This window comes from Acomys minous (genome assembly GCF_964271855.1).
Source record: "Acomys minous genome assembly, chromosome: 1".
Taxonomy (NCBI): Eukaryota; Metazoa; Chordata; class Mammalia; order Rodentia; family Muridae; genus Acomys; species Acomys minous.
The window spans coordinates 30370637-30394284 of NC_140483.1; the positions used below are offsets into that span (position 1 = coordinate 30370637).

The 23648-nt window shown below is 38.2% G+C and overlaps 1 protein-coding gene across 11 annotated transcripts in view; it reads left to right on the plus strand.

The window, feature by feature from the left end:
- Nucleotides 1–23648, plus strand: part of PRRC2C (proline rich coiled-coil 2C) — a 69774-nt gene that overhangs the window by 23783 nt on the left and 22343 nt on the right. For 10 of the 11 annotated variants that reach the window (XM_084788761.1, XM_084788771.1, XM_084788769.1 and 7 more), the window contains exons 5-20: nucleotides 606–731; nucleotides 2471–2691; nucleotides 5617–5699; nucleotides 6444–6577; nucleotides 6677–6764; nucleotides 7541–7685; nucleotides 8573–8626; nucleotides 9067–9637; nucleotides 10338–10507; nucleotides 10916–11180; nucleotides 12062–12269; nucleotides 13706–15949; nucleotides 16499–16707; nucleotides 19263–19417; nucleotides 20038–20875; nucleotides 21945–22030. In XM_084788761.1, coding sequence (XP_084644887.1) covers nucleotides 606–731; nucleotides 2471–2691; nucleotides 5617–5699; nucleotides 6444–6577; nucleotides 6677–6764; nucleotides 7541–7685; nucleotides 8573–8626; nucleotides 9067–9637; nucleotides 10338–10507; nucleotides 10916–11180; nucleotides 12062–12269; nucleotides 13706–15949; nucleotides 16499–16707; nucleotides 19263–19417; nucleotides 20038–20875; nucleotides 21945–22030 — 5597 coding nt within the window. The remainder of the gene's footprint in view (nucleotides 1–605; nucleotides 732–2470; nucleotides 2692–5616; nucleotides 5700–6443; nucleotides 6578–6676; nucleotides 6765–7540; nucleotides 7686–8572; nucleotides 8627–9066; nucleotides 9638–10337; nucleotides 10508–10915; nucleotides 11181–12061; nucleotides 12270–13705; nucleotides 15950–16498; nucleotides 16708–19262; nucleotides 19418–20037; nucleotides 20876–21944; nucleotides 22031–23648) is intronic. The other variant, XM_084788764.1, reaches the window with a different exon arrangement.

The following is a 23648-nucleotide window of genomic DNA, read 5'->3' on the forward strand; positions in this document are numbered from 1 at the left end:
TAACATTTTGAACAATACAAAATACATTGGATATAGACACTGTGTTCTTTTCCGTAAATGTCCCACGTTTTTCTTCACAGACCCTGTCAGGAATACTGGGTGGTGGAAATTAGAGAATTGTCATAAAGCACAGTAGCTATACTTGTGAAAATGAAACATATGTAAATGAATAGTGAGATGCCCCTGGTTATTTAGTGGTAAATCAAAGTAGCAAAAAAGAAAAACATCTTAGTCTTGCTTAGGACTTAGTGCTATTTAGTCAGAAAATATGTTTCAATAATCCAGCTTTAACTAGTTGTTGAAAGCTTTTAGCAGAGACTTTGGGCTTGGGTAGGAGTTACAATAAAAGAGAAATAAAGTAGTGTTTCACATGCCCAGTCATCTTCACTGAGTCCTCTGCAGTGCATCTGGTAGGGTCCTCTCAGATTTTTGTCTCCTTGTGGCTGTTCATTAACTGTTGAAAGGCTAAGTTGCAGCTTAATAGTTTTATTGATGTAAACAATAATTGATAATTCATCAGAAAGAAAGAAGAGCTCTATCCTGGGAGGGTTGCTTGAGTTATCCTCAATATAAGTTACTTTAATGTGTTTTTAAATTTTTTTTAGGAATCCAAGTGAATAGTCAATTTCAGCAGGAATTTCCCAGTCTGCAGGCAGCTGGAGATCAGGAAAAAAAAGAAAAGGAAGCAAATGATGAAAACTATGGACCCGGACCCAGTTTACGCCCACCAAGTGAGAGTGGTTTCTACATGTTTTATCTTGCAATGCCACCTCGTGTGTTCTTGTACACAAGACTTGACCACTTAATGGAGACTAGTGCTGTATTCTCATAAAACATGGGATTTTTGTCTCAATAATACCACTGTGACTTTAGAGCTTGTTGGAAATGTATTGTATTTAACTTACTAAATCAAAATCTGTAAGATGTCCAAATATCTTCTGTGTAAATAATATTCAATTCTTTTGCCTCGGACTTTGCCCTGTTGATTCCCTTCACACGCATACATTTGCCGCAGCTTCATAACATCTGGGATTACAGGCATGTGTTACTCTGCCTAGTCATATATTTGATCTTTTTATAATAACAAGTTTGTTAACACATTTTCCCCATTGTGGAAGATTTATCCATTTATTTACTTTTGTTTGCATTTCATGATTCCTTGTTTTCTGAACTTAAAGTGAAGGAGTAAATTATTTTGAATAGTAAAGAATACTTTACATGCATTATAAAGCAGATACTAAAAATAGATATGTAGACAGGCACGGTGGCGCACGCCTTTAATCCTAGCACTCGGCAGGCATAGGCAGGTGGATCGCTATGAGTTTGCGGCCAGCCTGGTCTACAAAGTGAGTCCAGGACAGCCAGGGCTACACAGAGAAACCCTGTCTCAGAAAAATAAAATAAAATAAATGTAAATGTTTTAACTTCATAATGTCATCACAGGGCATTTGAACAGATAGCATATCTATGAGATTCCTCTGACAAAAATTGTGTAGGTCTATATTTTTAATGTTACATTGTTTTTCAGATTTTAGCCTATTCCTTGTCAAACCTAAATACATCATACACTTTTATTGCTTAACCTTCATAATGTAATTGGTTAACCATATTCTGTTCGACTATTTCTGCAATTGGTTAAATTTTGCCCCAGAAGTTATGTATTGCCAGAAGTATGTATGGCAGTTTGAGTCAACAAACTGAACCTAACAACAACCTCCCAACCTCCAGCTGGTTCTGAAGGATGAGAATCCAAAAGAGGCCTAGTTAGAAGTTGTGACTAAGGGATTCTCTCACAGCCCTTTTGCTGGTACTGCTTATAGCATACCTTCCCCAAAGTAAGTGGAGAGAGACTAATGTAAAAGATTAGACTTTTTTCTAGAATGGGGGATATTTGTCTGTCTCTTTTAATAGTCTGTTCAAGGTTTCCTTAAAACCACAGAGTGCTTTTACTTGGTTAAATATTTAAACAAGATAATGTCGCAGAAGCTGCTTACCTGGGCCCATTGTAACTAGTAGTAGTTTACTAAAAGTAAGTGGATGTGAACACCTCTTCTGAGTTGTGGAATTCCACCTCACCTTCTTTCCCTCTAGAACTCTCAGATACCTTGAAACATGACTGTCTGACAATAGACCAAGTGAGACTAGTGATTTTTGAACCACTACAAAAAAATACTGATAAAGCTTCATAGAGGTTCTAATAATCCTCCTTTGATGAGTTGTCAAAGGAGGTATAACAACAGCCTGAAGTATAAAAAACAACCTTTCTGCTTCAGAAGCCATGACTAACTGCATTAAGAGACGTAGCAGACCCACACATTGGTTTCCCCCCCACCCCTTTGCTGTACTTACTTGATGACATTTTCTTTAAATGTGCTTAAGTTGGTAAGTGTCATTGTTTTTTCTGTTGTTGTTGTTAGTGTCATTCTTATGCTACTAATATTTTCTTACTCCTGTTTGTTCTCGATACCAGATGTTGCTTGCTGGAGAGATGGTGGTAAGTCTGCTGGCTCACTTTCTTCTGATCAGGATGAAAAACAACTTGGCCAGGATGAAAGCACGGCTGTAACATCAGAACAAAATGATATTCTCAAAGTGGTGGAAAAGAGAATAGCTTGTGGTCCTCCACAGGCTAAACTGAATGGACAGCAACCTGCCCTTGCTTCTCAGTATAGAGCTATGATGCCTGCATATGTGAGTATTGCTAAAATGCAAGCAATCAAAAGAATGTTCTACTCTGGGATTCAAGAAGAAAATTAGAATGGGGATAGTATAGGTCTTTGGTTTTATTAGTAGCTAACTGAAAATTAATTGTGAGTATAGTAAAGTAAATCTCATGCCTCGGTAGAATTAGGTAGCTTTATCATTAACAGAGACCACATTACACTCAACATTAGAGTTAATAAAGAAGCATATAAGCCAAACATGGTGGCCCTTTAATCCTCTGTTCTTAGATGCAAAAGCAGGCAGAGCGTTGTGAGTTTGAAGCCAGCCAGGGCTACATAGTGAGACCTTGTCTCAAAAACAAACAAAGGAAGCACAAATATTAATTGTCACATCACTTTTATTTATTGTGGAAATACAATTTTAGTATAATAGTTCTTTGTATTAACATGTATTTTAGATTATGATTGACAGCTTTTTCATGATAAGAGGTTCAGGGATTTATTAAATTGCCTAAAGGATATTTCATGTCCAAGAAAAATGAAAAGTTAAGAAATGTTTAAATTTTTATTAAGTTTTTAAATCTATAGAGTGGTTTTTTGTTTGTGTTGTGTTTTGTTTTGTTTTTTAAGATAGGGTTGTATGTACTTCAAGCAAGCTTCAAAATTCCTATATAGTGGCACACACCTATAATCCCAGCACTCAGAGAGGCAGAGGTAGAGGCTAGTCTAATCTACAAAGCAAGGCTACACAGAGAAACCCTAAACCAAAAAGAAAATATTCCATCTTGGGCCATTGAGTGCTAAGATCACAAACCTTTTCAATTATGCTTACCTAAATTAAAATACAAAAAAAACCCAACAGTAAATTCCCATTCTCCAGAATTTTAGGGTACTAAGTCAATTCTATATACAATATTTCACTTGTGGGAAGTTTTGGTGTATTTAAAAAGGAGAAGACATGGTAAAATGTATAGTTTTAAAAAAAAAAGAAAAAAGAAAAAACTTGTTCTTTAACCATTGTTAGGATTGAGGCAATAATCGATTCCTTGGGATCAGTTCCTATTTCTTAAGGGATCATGTTGCCTGTGGATACCTCTATCTACTCTGTAGTCTCTTTTTCTTTGTTTTTATTTGTTTGTTTCAAGTTATGTGTGCTTTGTTCCTTCTTCCTGCCATGTTTTAACCACTCTAGAAAAGCAGAGGTAATATTGTTAAATATTTTCTAAAGGCAGAAAGTTACAGTTCATTGTGCATGAGGCCTTGGCCATGACTCCCAGTGCTGAAGCATAGCATCTTAAGAAATTCAAGAGTATGATTTTATAAAAGAAAACTTTATAAACTGGTCAGTTTGCCCTCCTCCTTTTTAAATTGTGCTTCTTGATTTTTGAGCTTTCAGGTGTGGATGTTGGAACATCACAGCAAAAGGAAAAGAAGGGGCTTTAGTACTAGCTGCCTGTATGGTTCTGACTGAAAAGTTGTTTTACTAATTATCAAAAGCAAACATAATGCTGCAAGTAGATATTGAGAAGTTAGGGGTTGTTTCTGCAATTACTATGACAGGCTCTGAATTTTAAGCCATAAGCCACATAAATGTAATCATGTCTAAATAGTCAAAAGGAGGAGGAGGAGCTAATGTAAATAAAGACCACTTGCCTGTTTTTATTCCTTTTAGTATGGGTGCTTAACCAACCCCCCCACTCCCCACAATTTTCTTCAAAAGTTCATAGTTGATAATACATACATCATAGCATTTATTTAATTTGTCCTTTGTCAGTCCTGCTTGGTAGGAACTTCCCGTTTAAAACAGCATAGCCATACAAATAAAGTCTCCTTCCTTCCTCCCTTCTTTCCTTCCTTCTACCTCCCTTCCTTCCTTCCTTTCTTTCTTTCTTTCTTTCTTTTAGATTTATTTATTATGTATACAGTACTCTGCCTTCATGGACACTTGCACACTGGAAGAGGGCATTAGATCACACTATAAATGTTTGTGAGCCACCAAAATGGGACTAGAATTCAGGACCTCTAGAAGAACAGCCAGTTTCTTTAACCTCTGAGCCATCTCTCCAGCCCCTAGAGTTATCTAAAAAGATTTTTGGTTTTGTTCTAAGATTTTTTAGTAGAAGCTAATCTAGTTCAGGAAACACATAGAGTATTTAAAATATACAGTTTGCATTATTTGTAGGCTTATGTATCTGTAAATTAATAAATAGTTCTTGAGACTGTTCCCTTCCAGATCAGAGAATGAATAATCCTTTAGTTATCAGTGTTTTCATTACTTGCTCCCACCCACTTTTAAAGCTTACCCTTTGAAAGCTGAGATCCCCCAGAAATCATTTTTACTTCTTTTCAGTCCTTAATTTGTCATCTGTATAGTAACGTGACTGAGACCCATTTTCTGTGTCAGGTGTGCCATCTTTCAGGATACTTGCTCCCTTACCCACATCTTCCCCTTTCTGTAATCTGAAGTGAGTTCCTCTTTTTCACTGAGGTTACCCAATTGTCTCACTCAATAATTCCTACCTGGAAAAGGCTTTCTAGGGTTCATGTATTATGAATTTGTACTTTTTACATTTTTGTGTCATTACATAACTAAAATGTTTATTAATGTGACAAAGAGGTCTGTTATGTGTCCTCATTAATTAATACTTTTGTGTTAGGAATTTCTGGAGGTTGTGAGGGCACTTTTCTTTAAGGCAGGCAGATCTCTGAGTTCACAGACAGCTGTTTTATAGCAAGTAGTGCTACATAGTTACAAACCTTAAAATCAAAAACAAAAGTCTTTCTGGAAACACTGTTGTGTAAATGGTGTGTAAGTGAGGATGAGTGGTGGTCTATATTAGTAGACAAAGTAAAGTCATTATTTGCTTCAATAATTCATACTTTGTTGCATTTTAAGAGATACTCAAACAATCTGTATATCATAAGTTACTAAATTTTTGTTTTGTTCATTCAGATGTTTCAGCAGTACCCAAGGATGGCATACCCTCCTCTACATGGTCCCATGAGGTTCCCACCTTCTTTATCTGAAACAAACAAGTAAGACTTAAACAAAACATAGTTGTTAAATAGTTATCTACCTCTTCTAAGAGAAAACTAAAATAGATGCCTGGTGGTGGTGGCACTCGGGAGGCAGAGGCAGGCAGATCTCTGCATTTGAGGCCAGCCTGGCCTACAAAGCAAGTCCAAGACAGCTAGGGCTACACAGAGAGACCCTGTCTCAGAAAACCAAAACAACAACAAAAGAAAACTAAAATAGTTCAGTATTTTAAAATCTAATTGTGATGAAATTCTGACAGCAGGAAATCATGATCCTAAAACCAGTAATAATTATTTTTCCTTTTCTTGCCATGTTAGTCACTCCATTCTCTCTACTTAATATGGGAATTTTAGCATCCTCTTAAATAAAGTTGCTAATTACACTTTTTGGGTTTTTTCCTGGCTTTTCAAGACAGGGTTTTTCTGTGTAGCCTTGTCTGTCCTGTACATGCTTTGTAGACTAGGCTGGCCTTGAACTCACAGCAGTCCACCTCTTTCTGTCTCAGTGAGTGCTAGGATTACAGGTATGTGCCAGTACTGCCCTGCTAATTAATGCATTTTTAAATGAAAGAAAATTGTGAACTATTTAAGCTACTAATTATAGTTTAATGATTATAATCATGTCATGGCCAGTATATACCTTGCTATGGAAAACACTACTAAATTCCAGTGTTTTAATACTCTTAACACAGTATAATTAAAACCTGTGCATTTTTTTCCCCTCTGTGTCCTTCTGTTCATTAGAGGCCTTCGAGGAAGAGGTCCTCCTCCTTCTTGGGCTTCTGAGCCTGAACGCCCTTCCATCCTTAGTGCATCAGAACTGAAGGAGCTCGATAAATTTGATAACCTAGATGCTGAAGCTGATGAAGGTTGGGCAGGTAAGAAGCAAAGTTCATTAAACACTTTAAACAGGTAGGTGTTTAAGTTGGCACAGTTGGTGTTTTATGGGGTCCATCTAAGTTTTCATTCTTTAACAGGTGCTCAGATGGAAGTAGATTATACAGAACAGCTGAATTTCAGTGATGATGACGAGCAAGGAAGTAGTAGTCCTAAAGAGAACAGCAGGTAACTTGTGGCATTTTTGCTACTGACAGTATGATTTTGTTGGTAGAACATGAACTGTTTGTACAAGATTCTTCATTCATAGATGTTTAGGTTTTTTGTAAATAGGATTTCTTTATTTTCCTTATACTACTTCATTGCTTCTGGTTCTTGTTTTATTTATTTATATTTATTTTTATTTGTTAAACTTAGCAAGCAGCCTTAGACCTTTGGAAAATAGGGCCTTTTATCTCTTTGCTTTATTACTCTTAGGAAAATAAGGAATATATGGGTTAATGTATAATAAGTTGGGCTTTTGCATGTAATTTTCTCCAGCATGGCATTGTAGTATGCTATAGTTTCATAATTGATCACCTGTGAGATAACCTGTGATGTGTTGAGGTTTTTTAAGTATACTAACTGAGCCAGAATAAGTTATAATATAGTCGATAATATTTTTGATCTCACTTAATTTATATTCAGTTGATATTTTGAGAGCACTAAAAATAAAAAATTGGTATAGTATTTTTTAGTTGTTTGTTTGTTAGGATTTTTTTAGTGTTGGGTTTTTTGTTTTGTTTTTCAAGACAAGGTTTCTTTGTGTAGCCTTGGCTGTCCTGGACTCACTTCATAGACCAGGCTGGCCTTGAACTCACAGAGATCTGCCTGCCTCTGCCTCCCAAGTGCTGGGATTAAACATGTGTGCCACCACGCCTGGCCAGGAAACATTTTTATACAGAGAAAATTAATTTGCTTTTGTAATTCTTTGTTCCTTTGATTTCTTCATTTTGGTTCTTCAGTGAGGATCAAAGTTCAAAAACACCCGAAAACACAGAAAACCAAAAAGAAGTAGATGAAGCTTCCAGTACTAAATCATCTTCTCAAATACCTGCTCAGCCCACAGTAGCAAAAAGTGCTTATGGGAAGGGACCTCCGTTTAATCAGGTTCGTGGGGCTCTGCAAATCATTGTCATTGGCAATACTTTGGAAATTGGAGGAACTTGAGAAAGGATTGTGTGGTTTGCAGGCAAGTGTGGAATGCTAGTGGTAGTTTTATGTTTTCTTTGAAACAAGGTTTGTTGCAGGGCTGACCTCAAACTTAAGATCCTCTTGGTTCTCCTCTCCTGGCTGCTCAAGTGTCACATACGTGTCACGGTGCTTGACTGGGGCTGTTACCTTATTTTTAAGTAAGCCCGAATCTTTGCTGTTTTTATTGTGTTAAATGAAAGTACTGGTGGTAGCTAAAATTATTAAGCCAAACTGAAGCTCCACTTTTTGTCTTGTTGATCTGGTCAGGTCAAAGTAGAGGGATATTTTCTCAAAATAAACAAGGTGCTTTACTGTTTACTGAATGTTTTATAAATCTTGTGTGTGTGTGTGTGTGAGAGAGAGAGAGAGAGAGAGAGAGGGGCGGGGAATATACTGTCTTTGTAGAGAAATCTTACATAAAGAAGATGGAGACTTAAAACACCTTAGTTATTCTGGAAAAGATTGTGAAAGGAGAGAAACATGTGGGGATCAGGTATATTTTGACCTCATTTATTATGAACTAGGGATGGTGTTAGCAGTAGCTGCATTACAAACTGAAAGGCCGTAAAGTCATTGTAATTCTTAATTAGGAATCATTGTGAAGGTGGCATATAATTGAACTTGTACAAAATAAATGGGAGAACATACCTGTTAGCTAAAAGGAGTAGGCAGGCAGGCAGTCTTTGAAAGAAAAAGGAAATTGTTACTTCTTGTTGCTATACTGAAATGGCAGAGTGGATCTGTAAAAAGTAACTTTACAGTGACTGGTAAACTTTACTAAAATCTTTTGTTCTTCATTATAGGAACGTGGGCCATCTTCACACTTGCCACCACCTCCCAAGCTACTTGCACAACAGGTAGATTTTAGATGAGTGTTGGTGCATAGTGTGCTATATTTGGGTTTTGTTTTGTTTTGTTTTTTAAGGATTCTTTTGATGGAATGGTGCTATGTTTATCGCTTTCATAAAACAATTATATATCACTGTGTAGCATGTATGTTTTCCATCTAGTTCATTATTATCTAATAAGCACAATGTGTGTTTCACTAAAGAATGAGAAGCACCCAGCTGATAGCTGCCATAAGGACAGCCCTTTACTTGATGAGATGGTTCAGTGGGTACTGCCAAGCTTGACAACCTAAGTTCACGCTGGAGATTGCATATAATGGAGTAATAAGAGAGCTGACTCCCACAAGTTGTTCTTTGATCTCCACATGTGCGCATATGCACAAGCAAATAGATGTAAAACAAATTATTTCAAAAAGACAATTCTCTTCATCTGTTGCCTTACTCTTCAGCACCCCCCACCTCCAGATCGACAAGTACCTGGAAGACAAGGCCCTTTTCCTCCAAAGCCTCCAGTACCTGATAATGATGAAATATGGAAGCAAAGACGAAAACAACAGTCTGAAATATCTGCGGCAGTGGAGCGTGCTCGTAAACGCCGTGAGGAGGAAGAGCGAAGAATGGAGGAACAAAGGAAGGCAGCATGTGCAGAGAAACTGAAACAGCTGGATGAGAAGCTTGGAATCATAGAAAAACAGCCATCTCCAGAGGAACTTAGAGAGAGGGAGAGAGAGAAGGAGCGGGAGCGGGAGAAAGAACTTGAAAAAGAAAAAGAACAGGAACGCGAGAGGGAGCGGGAGCTTGAGAAAGAGCAAGAAAAACAGAGAGAAATGGAGAAGGCAAAGCAGCAAGAGAGAGAGTTAGAACAACAGAGAGAAAAGGAACAAGAACTGCAGAGGTTGAGAGAGCAGGAAAAAGAGGGTGAGTTGAAGGAAAAGGAGAAAGAGGAAGACGTCGAGCCCCAAGAGCCCATCCTAGAGCTGGTGACAGAAAAACAGGAAAGTGAAACCAGCTGTAAGAAAGGTACAATACCTGACCCACATTTCATATATAATTTATCCTACTTTATTTTGTTTTGATGGAGATTGAAAGCATTTTTTTTTTCTCGTTTGTTTTGTTTTGGTTTTGGTTTTTTAGGGGTAAAAACATTTATGTCTGAGGTTTAATAGGAATACTTTTCCCCTTATGAATAAATAGGTTTTAGCATAGCTAGTGATCACTCTGAGGTTTTCATATATTTTTGGGTGCACTGTATTTTGTTTTAATAGGGTCTGGCTATGTAGACCTTGCTGGCCTCAAACTTAGAAGTCTGACTACCTCTATCTCCTGAGTGCTGGGGCTAAAGGCGTGTGCTACCACACTTGACTCTGCCTTTTTTTTTTTAAATATACATAGATAACTTGGTTTTCATATAGATCATAACATGTAAATACTGAATAGCATATTAACATTTATTGAAATAAAGTAAGAACTAAATGTTTTATTGTTAAATAAATACATTTTTCTGTAAATGAAAATATGTAACCCCTTAGAGTCCAGCTTTATGAGAATTTGTTTTGATAATCTAATGATCTGTTATCAGTGGCTTCTGATACTAGGTTACAAAATGAAGATTTAGATGTTAGGAAGGTGCTTTTTCCTCTTTAAAGTGTATTGTACCTCATTTTATCATAGTATAAAAAAGTGTTTGATAAGAATATCTTTCACTATTTTTTTTGAGCAGAAGAGGAACCAGTTTTCACTAGACAGGACAGCAATCGCAGTGAAAAGGAGACCACGCAAGTAGTACAGGAAACAGAACCTGAATCAGGGTCTCAGCCCCGACCTGCTGTGTTATCTGGCTATTTCAAACAGTTTCAGAAATCATTGCCACCACGATTTCAGCGGCAGCAGGTAATACTACACAACCAGAAATATTTCACTTCCTATGTGATAATAAATGCTTATCATTAGTTATCATGATAATTTAATAAAATATAGAACCCAAACCTAGAATACGTAAAGCATAGAAACTGCCCTTCTCTTTCTTTTCAGTATATGTGTTGAAAATTGGTTTTACGTTGACTTTCTTTGTCATGTCTTTTTTATCTTAAGCTTTAATCACAGACACACCTTGCACTTCTAGAAAATGACAAGTTGCTTATGTCAAAGTACTGTGGCTTGTTTAGTCTTTTGCCAACTCTGTGCTAATTATTTTTATCTTTATCTTTAAATATCCCAAAATGTGATTGTTTACAATGATTGATTACACTGATTGATGGTAGAATAGAAACCTCAACAAGTGGGATTCTGAATTTCCAGGAGCAGATGAAACAGCAGCAATGGCAACAGCAACAGCAGCAGCAGCAGCAGCAGCAAGGTGTACTTCCACAGACTGTTCCTTCACAGCCAGCAAGTGGTTCAGTCCCTCCTCCGCCACACAGACCTCTTTACCAGCCAATGCAGCCCCACCCTCAACATCTGGCCTCTATGGGTTTTGATCCAAGGTGGCTCATGATGCAGTCCTATATGGATCCTCGGATGATGTCTGGAAGGCCTGCTATGGACATTCCACCCATTCATCCTGGTATGTTAGTAGTGACTGTGTTTTGCCTTACTTGTAGTTTTGAAAGGTTTTTCTTGTCCTGTCACACTTTGGGGGCGGGGGGCTCATAATTCCTTCAATAGCAGAAATCTAGTAAGAAATTAAATAAGACCTCTAGGTCTTTATCTTGGAGTTAGACCTTTTATTATAGACATTTGTGCCAGTGCTAGTTCTCTTAGAGATTTAAATTTTTGAGATGGAAATTAATCTTGCAAGATCTGTTATTCGTATTCTTACTCTGTCTAGTATTTCAACATTTGAATTTTATATCTGTATATGTATTCCTTCCTTTTGATTTTCTCTATCATCTGTCATTCTAACACTTGGATTTCTTCATAGGATAGCCAGAAAGTAAATAATTTAGCCCTTTGTGGAATCATTTAGAATTAAGCCAGATAATCTATTGTCAAAATGATACTGTGGAAGATTTAGGAGTGATTAGAAGACAATTCATAATTATAGCTAATTCAGAGCATAGTGGCATGCCCCATAAATCCCAGGACCCAAAAGGCTCTGGCCACAGAATTCAGGGTTGGTTGGCTTTTATGTTTGTTTTTAAACCTCACTATTTGAATACTGAGTTACATACTTTAATAGGGTATTGAACAGCTAAAATGCAACTTGCTATAAGAAATAATTTCCTCCCAAAACTTAGCCTAGTTTGATTCTGATCTCTTATTTTTCTGTTAGCTGTTTTTAATAATGCATTTTTTTCTTTTAAGATAAAGTACACCCAGATTATATACCCTTCCCCTTGGTTTTGTTCTTAATAAACAATTTAAATAGCAATCACTTGGTATTTATCATGGTTTTGTTTCTTCCACTTTACATTATTCTCTTGTATGTGTGAACTTTTCTTACAGGAATGATTCCTCCTAAGCCATTGATCAGAAGAGACCAGATGGAAGGGTCACCAAATAGTTCTGAGTCATTTGAGCATATAGCTCGATCTGCAAGAGATCATGGAATTTCACTTTCTGAACCAAGGATGATGTGGGGATCAGATCCCTATCATGCTGAGCCTCAGCAGGCAGCTACTCCCAAGGCAGCTGAAGAACCTGGGGGTGCAAGGTAATAAGTTACCTAAATCATTAAAACGTTAGTAGAATACTGCATCCCTAAAGATCATTCTGGTGGCCAGTAGTATTGCTTATGGGCAAAGGTGCTTGCCATTAAGCCTGATGACTAGAGTTTGATGCTTAGAACATGTCTGGTAGAAGGGGAGAACCAACTCCTAAAGTGGCCTCTGCTCTCCACAGCTGGTCCATAGCATAAGCTCTCCCCACCTTCTACACACACACACACACACACACACACACACACACACACACACACACACACATTTTCTTTTTAAGGATCATTCTGATTTAAAGCCTAGCCATGAATCTGATGTGCTTCGATTTATCTTTGTGTATATTCTCTCTTTCTTGCATATTTTTAAAAATCAAATGAGGGCAAATTACTTGTAAACTAGTTATAAACTAGTTCTTTGCACTGAATTAGATGCTTTAACTTAGTAGATGTTTTAAAACAGCAACTCTTTATTGTACATTATATATAAAAACAGAAGTTTGCCTTCTTATGGTCTGGCCAGAGGGCTGAAATTTTTCTGCTGGTAAGAAATGATGAACATTTTCGGTCCATAGAGAAATTATGTAAGGCCACAATTTAAAGAGAAATAGTTTATAATGGCAGTTGGTTGTGAACTCTAATAATCTATAGCCAGAAGGTTGGAGTTTCTTTTATGGGATGTATTTTAATGAGTATGTTGTATAATTATTTATTTTAGTTTGCTACCTAATTGGTGCATTAGAAGTTCATTCATATCAATGTGATCCAAACATTTTGGGGTCTGTCTGTTTGTCTTTTTCTTTCTTTCTCTCTCTCTCTCTCTCTCTCTCTCTCTCTCTCTCTCTCTCTCTCTCTCTCTCTCTGTGTGTGTGTGTGTAGCCCTGGCTGTCCTGGACTCCCTTTGTAGATAAGTATATAAGTTAGTATCACTATCTACAATAACAGTATTTTATCACAGAGCTATACAGCCTCGTAGTGTGTAACTGAAACCGTACCCCATTATTTAGAACAGCATCTCCACATTTCACACTACCTTGAGCCTTCAAGTAATCCTCCTTCTGTATTCTACTTGAGTGAATGTGATTACATGCACCGTTTAAATGGAACCATACAGTTAGTACCTTTGCTTCTAGCTCAAACTTTTATGTGTTACAATGTTTAACAGTTATTTTTCCTTGTTAGTCCTTTAGTAACACTGAATTTCATATTTTCTTCATTCACCCAGTTATATAGACAAGCCATGTTGTTCTTTTTGCTGAGTTTTTTCATTCAGAAATAACATTGGTCTCAATAGTTAGGGTTCATTATTTTCTGTCTTATGCTTTATAATTTAAAATTGGGGGATTTTGAGAGTAATTCTGCAGTGGTGGGATATATGTGCAACATAGGAAAGATTGTTTTATTAGTTCTCATCATTTGTTGAATTATCATCACAGGCCTGAAACTACATTGGATCGAGAACAGATTACAGCTTCTTATTCTGTAGAGCACAGTCAGCTGGAGACTCATTCAAAAACAGATGTTGCTAGAGACTCAGCTGAAACAGAAGGACAAAAGTTTTTAAGCAGATCTGTGGAAGATGTAAGACCTCACCATGCTGATACAAATAGCCAGTCTGCTTGTTTTGATGTAACTGATCAAAAGAGCGTACATACTCCTACAGAAGAGCGGATCTCAGCACTAGACAGTCAACCTGCCCGAAAAAGAAGTGTTTCTCATGGGTCTAACCATGCTCAAAAGGCAGAGGAGCAAAGAAATGAGCCTTCTGTCAGCATTCCTAAGGTTACTAGCAGATGTGTTGATTCTAAAGAAACTGTAGAAAAGCCAGAGGAGAAGCCAAGAAAAGATGGCTTTCTGCGATCTTCTGAAGGACCTAAGCCAGAAAAAGTCTTTAAATCTAAATCAGAGACTCGGTGGGGTCCAAGACCAAGCTCAAACAGAAGAGAAGAAGGTAATGATAGGCCTGTGAGAAGGTCAGGGCCCATTAAAAAGCCTGTACTTAGAGATATGAAGGAGGAGCGGGAGCAGAGAAAGGAGAAAGAAGGTGAAAAGGTTGAGAAGGTCACTGAAAAGGTTGTTAAAGCAGAAAAAACAGAAAAGAAAGATGTTCCTCTACCACCTCCAGCACCAGTCCAGCCACAGTCATTGATTCCACCACCCGTACAGCCAGCACCAGAGAAACTACCGTCAACAGATGCTTCAGCTGTGGTTCTGAAGCCTGCCCAAGACACTGAGAGGCCTTTGGAACCTGTGAGTAGTGCCCAGGTAGAGCCTGCAGTTAAAACTGTAAATCAACAAAGTGTTGCAGCACCAACAGTCAAAGAAGAGAAACAGCCCGAGAAAATCATCAACAAAGATGTTGGGGTAGAAAGACCTCGCCCAGATTCTAGACCAGCAGTTAAAAAAGAGTCACCTTTACCCACTAGGACCTACTGGAAAGAAGCTCGAGATAGGGATTGGTTTCCAGACCAAGGGTACAGAGGCAGAGGCAGAGGCGAATACTACTCCAGAGGCCGAAGCTATAGAGGCTCTTATGGGGGTCGTGGCAGAGGTGGTAGAGGACACACTCGTGATTATCCTCAGTATAGAGACAATAAGCCAAGAGCAGAACATGTGCCTTCAGGACCTCTTAGACAACGAGAAGAAAGCGAAACACGAAGTGAGAGTTCTGATTTTGAGGTTGTTCCCAAAAGAAGGAGACAGAGGGGTTCTGAGACTGACACTGACAGTGAAGTCCATGAAAGTGCAAGCGACAAGGATAGTTTAAGCAAAGGCAAACTTCCCAAAAGAGAGGAACGGTCCGAAAACAAAAAGCCTATCAAGACCCAATCTTTTAAGCCTGAAAATCATGTTCGAATGGATAATAGGCCACTAGAAAAGCCTTACATAAGAGATGAGGATAAATCTAAACCAGGTTTCCTTCCTAAAGGGGAGCCTACAAGGCGAGGCAGAGGAGGAACATTCAGACGAGGTGGAAGGGATCCTGGAGGCCGACCATCACGACCTGCCACTTTAAGAAGACCTACTTATAGGGACAATCAGTGGAACCCAAGGCAGTCAGAACCTCCTAAACCTGAAGATGGAGAGCCACCAAGAAGACATGAGCAGTTTATGCCTCTACCAGCAGATAAACGACCTCCAAAATTTGAGCGAAAATTTGACCCAGCTAGAGAGAGGCCCCGAAGGCAACGTCCTACCCGCCCACCAAGGCAAGATAAGCCTCCTCGATTCAGACGGCTAAGAGAGAGAGAGGCTGCTTCAAAGACAAATGAAGTGTTGGTACCCACAAATGGCACAGTTAATAATAATCCCGTTCAAGAACCAGTTAATCCACCTGGAGACATTTCTGGAAATAAAACTCCAGATTTGTCCAACCAGAACTCTTCAGATCAAGCAAATGAAGAATGGGAAACAGCCTCTGAAAGTAGTGATTTTAATGAGAGACGTGAGAGGGATGAGAAAAAAAATGCTGATGTTAGCTCCCAAGCAGTAGTAAAGTCTGGAGAAAATGTTCTGCCTCCAAAAAGGGAAATAGCAAAGAGAAGTTTCTCTAGTCAGAGACCTGGAGTTGATCGCCAGAATCGCCGTGGCAACAATGGCCCACCCAAATCAGGGAGAAATTTCTCAGGTCCTAGGAATGAAAGAAGAAATGGCCCACCACCAAAAAATGGAAAGAGAGGGTGAGTTCTGTGCTTTAGATATAAAATGTGTTTCTTTAAAGAAGGTACACAAGGTGCCAATCTAGGTAAAAGACATGTACTCCCCAGATTCTTTGTTCGAGGCCAGCCTGGTCTACAAAGTAAGTCCAGGACAGCCAAGGCCACACAGAGAAACTCTGTCTCGGGAAAAATTAAAAATTAAACAAAATGGTGGACAAATGGACACAGTTATCTCCTGGGGTAATGAGAATTCTAGAACTGTTGGGTAGAACGTCAAAGAGCTGGTCTGCTGTGTTGGGAACATTAAGTTTAGTGAGGCTGTACTTTCAGAGCCAAAAAAAAAAAAAAAGTCATACCCAAGAATGGGTTCATCAACACCTGTAGAAGTTGGTGTGTGTGGTCTACATTTTATTTTATGTTTTTAAAGTTGTCAACAAAGAGCCATCCATCCAGGCCAGCAGCAGCTCTGAGCCACAGCGTTGTGTTGTAGGTGTGAATTTACAAACTGCCAGGAAGAGTGTTTTTCTTTTGTTGGAGTATGTAATAATCATCTTAAATTATTTTGTTTAGGCCATTTGATGACCAATCTTCAGGCACAGCTGGTGTTGACCCTGTGAATGCTAACTCTGCACACCACCAAGAAGGCACACCTAATGGTGCAGGACAAAAGAATTCCAAGGATACTAATGGGAAAAAGAGAGAAGACACCAAACCAGGTCCTAAAAAACCAAAAGAGAAAGTAGATGCTCTGTCACAGTTTGATCTCAACAATTATGCAAGTACGTTCCAGATTGTTGTGCTTTACTTCTTGGTAAATTTAAGCAGATATTAACACTATGAAAACATAAGGAAGGAGAACATGGTGCATTTATGTTAGACATCGAGGCTGACTGTGAAATACTAATTTGATTTAAACTACAACAACAGCAGTTAGTAAGGAACATTGAGTATAATTTTGGTTGATACTCCAGGAAGGTTTCACTGTTCTTAATGGGGAGGATTTAAAATGTATCAAACCAGTAAAGCTGCAAAACATGCTTAAGAAAGTACAGGAAAACAATAAGTGAATATCTTGAGTTAGAACTGAAGCTATTCTGAACATTTGTTTTTAAAAAGAAACAGTCAACTCAGTAATACAGCAGAGAATAACACAGTGGGAGACAGTGTTAAGAAATCTGCCAAATGAACAAGTACCAAATATGGATAACAAGCAATAAAAAATATTGGGCAAAGAGATAAATGCAAATTATCTCAAGCTAGTTGGTTTTACTTGTAATAGTATATGATTTGTCATCCATTCAGATGAAACCAAAGTTAATAAAACAGGTTTCTTAATGAGGCAGTAATAATGGAACGTTAAGATAGGTAGTTATTCCAGTATGAGATGTGGGTGTCTTCTCCTTGCTTCTAATTCTGTGTGGAGTTTTGGTGTGTTTGTTTTTACTAACCCTTTATTTGTTTTAACTTGGGTCTCAGACATTATTTCTAGGCCAGTGCTTCTCAAAGTGTGGTCCTCTACTATTAGCCTCACTAGGAATTTTGATAGAAATACAGATTTTTATTGACCAAACCTATCAAATATAAATGTAAGGACTATTATTCTATACTAGTATCTAATTCATATGGGATAAAAATGAGAAAGAAATAACTGATCTTAATTTCTTGTTTAGGGATTTTTAGCTGGATTATTTAACACAGTGATTCTTAATAGGAGTAGCTTTTCTACTCTGGGACATTTGGTGGTCAAGGTTAGCTGTCAGAACTGTGGTAAGATACTACTGCATCTGGCAAACAAAGAAACAGTTGCTGCTGAGCACTCTACTACATTCAACGGCCAATATGAAGCTGTGAGAATGGCACCTTTCTTCTCTCAAAATACCTTGTGTTTTCTTAACCCTTTTTGTGATGATGTGAGGTGGACAAATGATGAGATAAAGTGGGTATGCTGTAAGGTTACTTACACGAGGTATTTCACCAAAAGCGCTATGATACGTCGTTGATGTAGTAAACAGCTTCCAGGTAGCTCATGGACAGCTGTTATCAATAAGCTGTACAAAAGGGTGACTTATGCTTCAGGAAGGATGCCATACATTTTCACCAGAGTATTCAGAATGAGATAGAATTTAAAATTGCATATGGGTATTTGCATTTTCCACTTACTATTTTTTGCTCACAATTAGCTGGAATAACTCAGGCTCTGTTAAGTGACAAGCTGAAGTAAATTTAAAATTATGATATTAGCCAAGTATGGTGGCACATTTGTAATGCAAACAGCTTTTAGAGTTCCATAGTAATTTCTAAGTCAGCCTGGGCCACAAAATGAGACTTTGTCTCAAAACAACAATAAACAGTAGAATTGTGGTGAGTTCATTTCATCAATCTGAAATAATATAACACCCACAAAAGCCATTTTTAATATTTGTTTTTCATTTCTCTTTGGTCTGTACATAAAATTTTAATACATAAAAGAAATGTAGCTGGGTATGGTGGTGCATGCCTGTAATCCCAGGACTTGAGGAGGCAGAGGTTGGCGATCTCTGAGTTCAAGGATAGCCAAGGCCACACAAATAAACTCTTGTCTCCAAAAGGGAAAAAAAAATGTGAAGGTCCTCTCTAAATTCCTTGACATTTTATATCTGTAGCCAAAAGTCCCATCTTTTCTAACTTTGAAGCATTCTATAACATACTCAGATGTCCTATACTGTCTAGGGTATAACTTTAGCCAAAATAATCATTAGTTGAAAATAGAATATCTATTTCTAAATAAACTCATTTTTTAGCAGACAATAATTCCCACTTTAGGAAGTATAGTACTGCTGTTTAGAGCATTACACAGTTCTGAGGCTGAGAAGACATTTGGGATATTTTTTATTTGTTTTTGTTTTTAAATGACTGAGGGGGGCAAGGAGTGAGAGAGAGCTAGTGAGCACACCTGTATGTACTACACATTATACACTAGTGAGCACGCCTGTATGAGTTATACACTAGTGAACATGTCTGTGAATGTTATACATTATAAGGAAGAAAAATGTTCTACTAGGAATGGTGCCACACAGGTATAGTCGCAGCAGTTGATAGGAGGAGCTAGAGTTCAAGGCCAGCCTCAGTTATCCAAGTTTTAGATTAGTGGGAACTACATGAGACCCTGTTTCAAAAACAAAAAGGGTCTCTCATTCAGAGCATTCAGTTTTGAGCGTTTTGTTTTTATCTTATTTATGAGACTTTTTCATAAAGATGAAATAACATTAAAATTTGCTAATACATTTTGAGCCATCTTACAGGATAGGAAATAAATTACGCTCTAAAATTATAAGAAATCTTTTCACACCTGCAGGTGTTGTTATCATTGATGATCATCCTGAAGTAACTGTTATTGAAGACCCCCAGTCAAATTTAAATGATGATGGTTTTACTGAAGTGGTATCTAAAAAACAGCAAAAGCGGTTACAGGATGAGGAACGCCGAAAGAAGGAAGAGCAAGTCGTACAGGTAAAAGCTCATCAGTTTCTTGCTTGTTTGTATATTGATGTTCAGAGCATGTTAGCAAATGACCAGGGTTGATGTCTATTCCTAAAGTTGTTTGTATTTACCTTAAATTTGTGTTATTACCTTTACACCTGGAAACTCTACCCAGAATTTAGGTCATTTCAAAATTAGATAATCAGCATAGCTTGCTATTGTTCTTAAAACAGATCATCTTTTCTCTAATTCAACGATATGTCTTATGTACTACTAATTTGTTCCATGGTAAAAAATTCAGTTTGTTTTAAATTATATTGAAAATTGAATGAACACAAGTGCCCTGATCTAGAGGTTATTTTTGTCTTTTTTTGTGCAGAGGGGTCAAATTTACTTTAAACTTTGTTGTTTATTTTAGATTTTGGAGGGGGAGTAAACATATCTATAAAATATTGTCCTTTTTCTCCATATCATCTTGACTTCTTATAGTTTGTTATTCCACTAATACCCCGAGAGTATCCATTTAGAAAACTGAAATAACTAAGTTAGCAGTGGGAAGTTCTATAAACAGTAGGAAGTAGAAATTATATATGTTTACTGTTTCTTTAAGTATATTATTAACAAAATAGATGTCTCTTTTTTTTTTTAAGGTGTGGAGCAAAAAAAATATAAATGAAAAAGGAAGGAGTCAGACTTCTAAGCTTCCTCCAAGGTTTGCCAAAAAACAAGCTACTGGGACTCAGCAAGCTCAAGCTCCAGCCTCAGCACCAGCTCCAGTCTCTTCCTCAGCCCCAGTCTTAGCATCCCCAGCAGCTCCAGTTCCTGCCTCCACCCCAGCTCCAGTTCCTATTCTGGCGTCAGCCACAGCTCTAGTTCCAGCCTCAACCCCAGCTCCAGTTCTAACTTCAAGCCCAGCTCCAGTTGCAACCTCAGCTTCAGCTCCTGTTCCAGTGTCCACTGCATCTGCAGTCATGGCCTCCTCATCCTCATCCCAAGCCTCCATCCCAGCTCCAACTCCTTTGCTTGCCTCAGCCTCAACCACAGCCTCTGTCCCCATTCTCACTTCACCTTCAATTCCTATTCTTGCTTCAGCTCTAGCACCGGTGTCAGTTTCTTCTCCAACCCCGGTAGTCTCAGCTTCAGCTTTGCCAACTATTTCAGCACCAGCTACCCCAGCCACAGCCCCAACAACCTCAATTCCTCTTGCCCCAGCCTCCACTGCAACCACTGCCCCAACCCCAGCCACACCAGGGCAGACTCAGACACAGGCACCCAAACTAGTCCATAGTCCACTCCCACCTTCAGCACCATCATCAAAACAGCCACCACCTTCCATTAGATTACCTTCAGCTCAAACATCTAATGGCACAGATTATGTAGCCACTGGGAAACCCATCCAGACTCCACAGTCACATGGTTCTCTAACAGCTGAATTATGGGATAACAAAGTGGCTGCTCCAGCTGTGCTGAATGACATTTCTAAAAAATGTAAGTACTTTTTCTCTCCTATACCTCCCAGTCACCTGTTTTTCTTAGTAGGAAGCAGTAGTTTAACAGCATGCTTTTTTCCATATTGAGGTTTCATATCACCCTAGGTAGCATGGCTATTATTAGGAAAGCCAGCAAATGCCAGTTAAGGGGGAGAAAAGCACCCTTATACACGTTGGCTAATTAGCTCAACCAATATAAAAATCAGTGTGCAGGTTCTTTAAAAAAAACTAAAAATAAAATTATCATTGAACCCAGCTATTCCATTCTTGGGTGTGTATCTGAAGGAATTTAAGTCAGCAGAGAAACTTGAACATTGTGGTGTTCATCTTAACAGTATTCACAATAGCCAAGATACATAATTAGACCAAGTACCCATTTACATATGAATCAATAAAGATCTAGTATAGCACAAAGGAATGTTACTCAGCCATAAAGAAGAATAAGTTATGTCATTTACAGATAACTGAATAGAAGTAAGTGTAAATCAACATGTTAAACTGTACTTCACATGAACAGATGTTTCTATGTTTTTCTTCATGTGAGTTCTAGATCATGTATTTGGGTGGCCTGCACATACAGGTAAAAATAAAGGAGAAAGAAGATCTAGGGTCAGACAGGAGAGGGTATTAGATTAAAGAGAAAAGGATGCATGTTGTTCTCAGGTGGAACCTAAATTTTGTATAAGAAAAGGGAAAAGAGAACCATTTAAGATGAACTAGAAGGGCAACACGGTGTAGTAAGTGTAGAACGTTTGTTTTACGAATACAAAGTGATTACATGAGTGTATTAAAAAAGCTTGAATAGAGCTTATTTATGTTTGCCATGCAGTGGTGGCACACACCTTTAATCCCAGCACTCAGGAGGCAGAGGCAGGTGGGTCTACAGATCAAGGTCCGGGACAGCCCAGGCTATACAGAGAAACCCTGCTTTGAAAAAACAAGGATGAATGAGTGAATTAATCTGTGATGTGGGAAATTGTTCTGTCTTGCCACCCTTGTTATAAAGGGTTGAATAGACTTCAGCATCTCAATTTTAATGGTCATATTTCTCCTGGCTATTTTTTTAGTAGGTCCTATTAGTCCACCACAGCCACCTTCAGTCAGTGCGTGGAATAAGCCCTTAACATCGTTTGGATCACAAACTTCATCAGAGGTAAGAATAGACTTACTGGCATAGATGGAGTTAGTGACACGGTTTTCTAAATTCTCAACCTTCATTGTACCTCATTATCACCTAAAGGGCCATTAAAACAAATTAAACTCATGCTCAGAGTTCCTGCTCTATTAGGTCTGGCTTGGGTTTTGCTACTTTTCTATCAGGTGCCCAGGTGATAATAAGACTGCTAGTCCTCCATATTTACAGGCTGCTAAAGGGTGAACATTTGTTTTGATCCCAATATCAGAACATAATACAGTCACTATTTTCCAGGCTTGCCTCATATGTCTATCTAATGGGATAATTATAGACAACTTACAGATTACTGTTCTGTCACTTCTCAACCATGTGCGATATTGGTAAATGGCTGTTTACTTCAGTGTTTACTCATTAAGTAAATGAACATTTTGATGTGCCAGCCATTTTCCCTTCTGGGTTTACAAAACAGGCACAGAAAATAGAACTAAAAGGTCTCACGGGACTTCTATTATAGTGTAAGGAGAAATCAGCTTAATGGAGAGAATAAGGAAAGGATTTCCCCAAACTTATGGAGATAGTCTAAAGTGGCCAATATATTCTAAAGGCTGAGAGATCCTACTTATGTGACATTTGAATAAAAATTTGGAGAAAATCAAGAATGTACGCTATTCAGATACCTGGAAAAAAATGTCAGTTCTAGTTCAGTGAGTAGCAGTTATGAAAGCTATGAGACAAAAACAACTCTAGTATATTCAAAGTAGTTCAGAGAAGTCCATCCAGCTGGAGAGCTGAGACCTAGAAAGACAACAGAGTTTGAGAGGTTTTAAGGGCTTTGGAAGACACGGAGACCCATGGGAGGGTGTGATACAAAGGAGTGGCAGGGATGACTGTATAGATTGTTCTGTTACAAACTGTCTGTGGGTTGAGGAGGCAAGGGAGTTAGGATGACAGTATATATAGCCAAGTGATAAACCAGAGAAATGTCATTAAAGGTCAGACAGTGTCCTCACATGGTAAATGTGGAATGTCAGGAGGAGAGCTATTAACCCTAGACTATTGGTGTGAATGGAAAGAAAAAATTCTCATCAGTTTAAAATAAGCAGCTACAAGCCAGATGGCAGAGGCTGGTGGATCTCTGTGAATTTGAGGCCAGCCTGGTCTGCAAAGCGAGTCCAGGACAGCCGAGGCTACAAAGAGTAACCTTGTCTCAATAAAACAAACAACAACAACAAAAAAGATGAGCAGCTACAAATGGATTATGATTAGGGATTAGGATAAGGAGCTCATATAGCTACATTTAAAATGTTATTGCCTGGGTTCATGGCTTAAAGAATGCTGAGTGCTCTGCAAAGCAGCCAAGTTTGGCTCCAGCACCCACATCAAGTGGATCAAGTTGCCTGGAACTCCAGTTCCAGGAAATCTGATTGATGTGTCTGGCATCCATGAGCACTGGTACTCAGGTGTATATATTTACCTGCACATGAATAAACACACACAATTCAAGTGGAAATGTCAGTTAGTTGGCTTTGAGAGTGTGTTAATCAGAAGAGGATCTGATTTCAATATTGTATTTGCTAAGTCATCAACATATCAGCAAAGTAATGGAATTGGATGAAATTACCAAGGTAAAATAAAT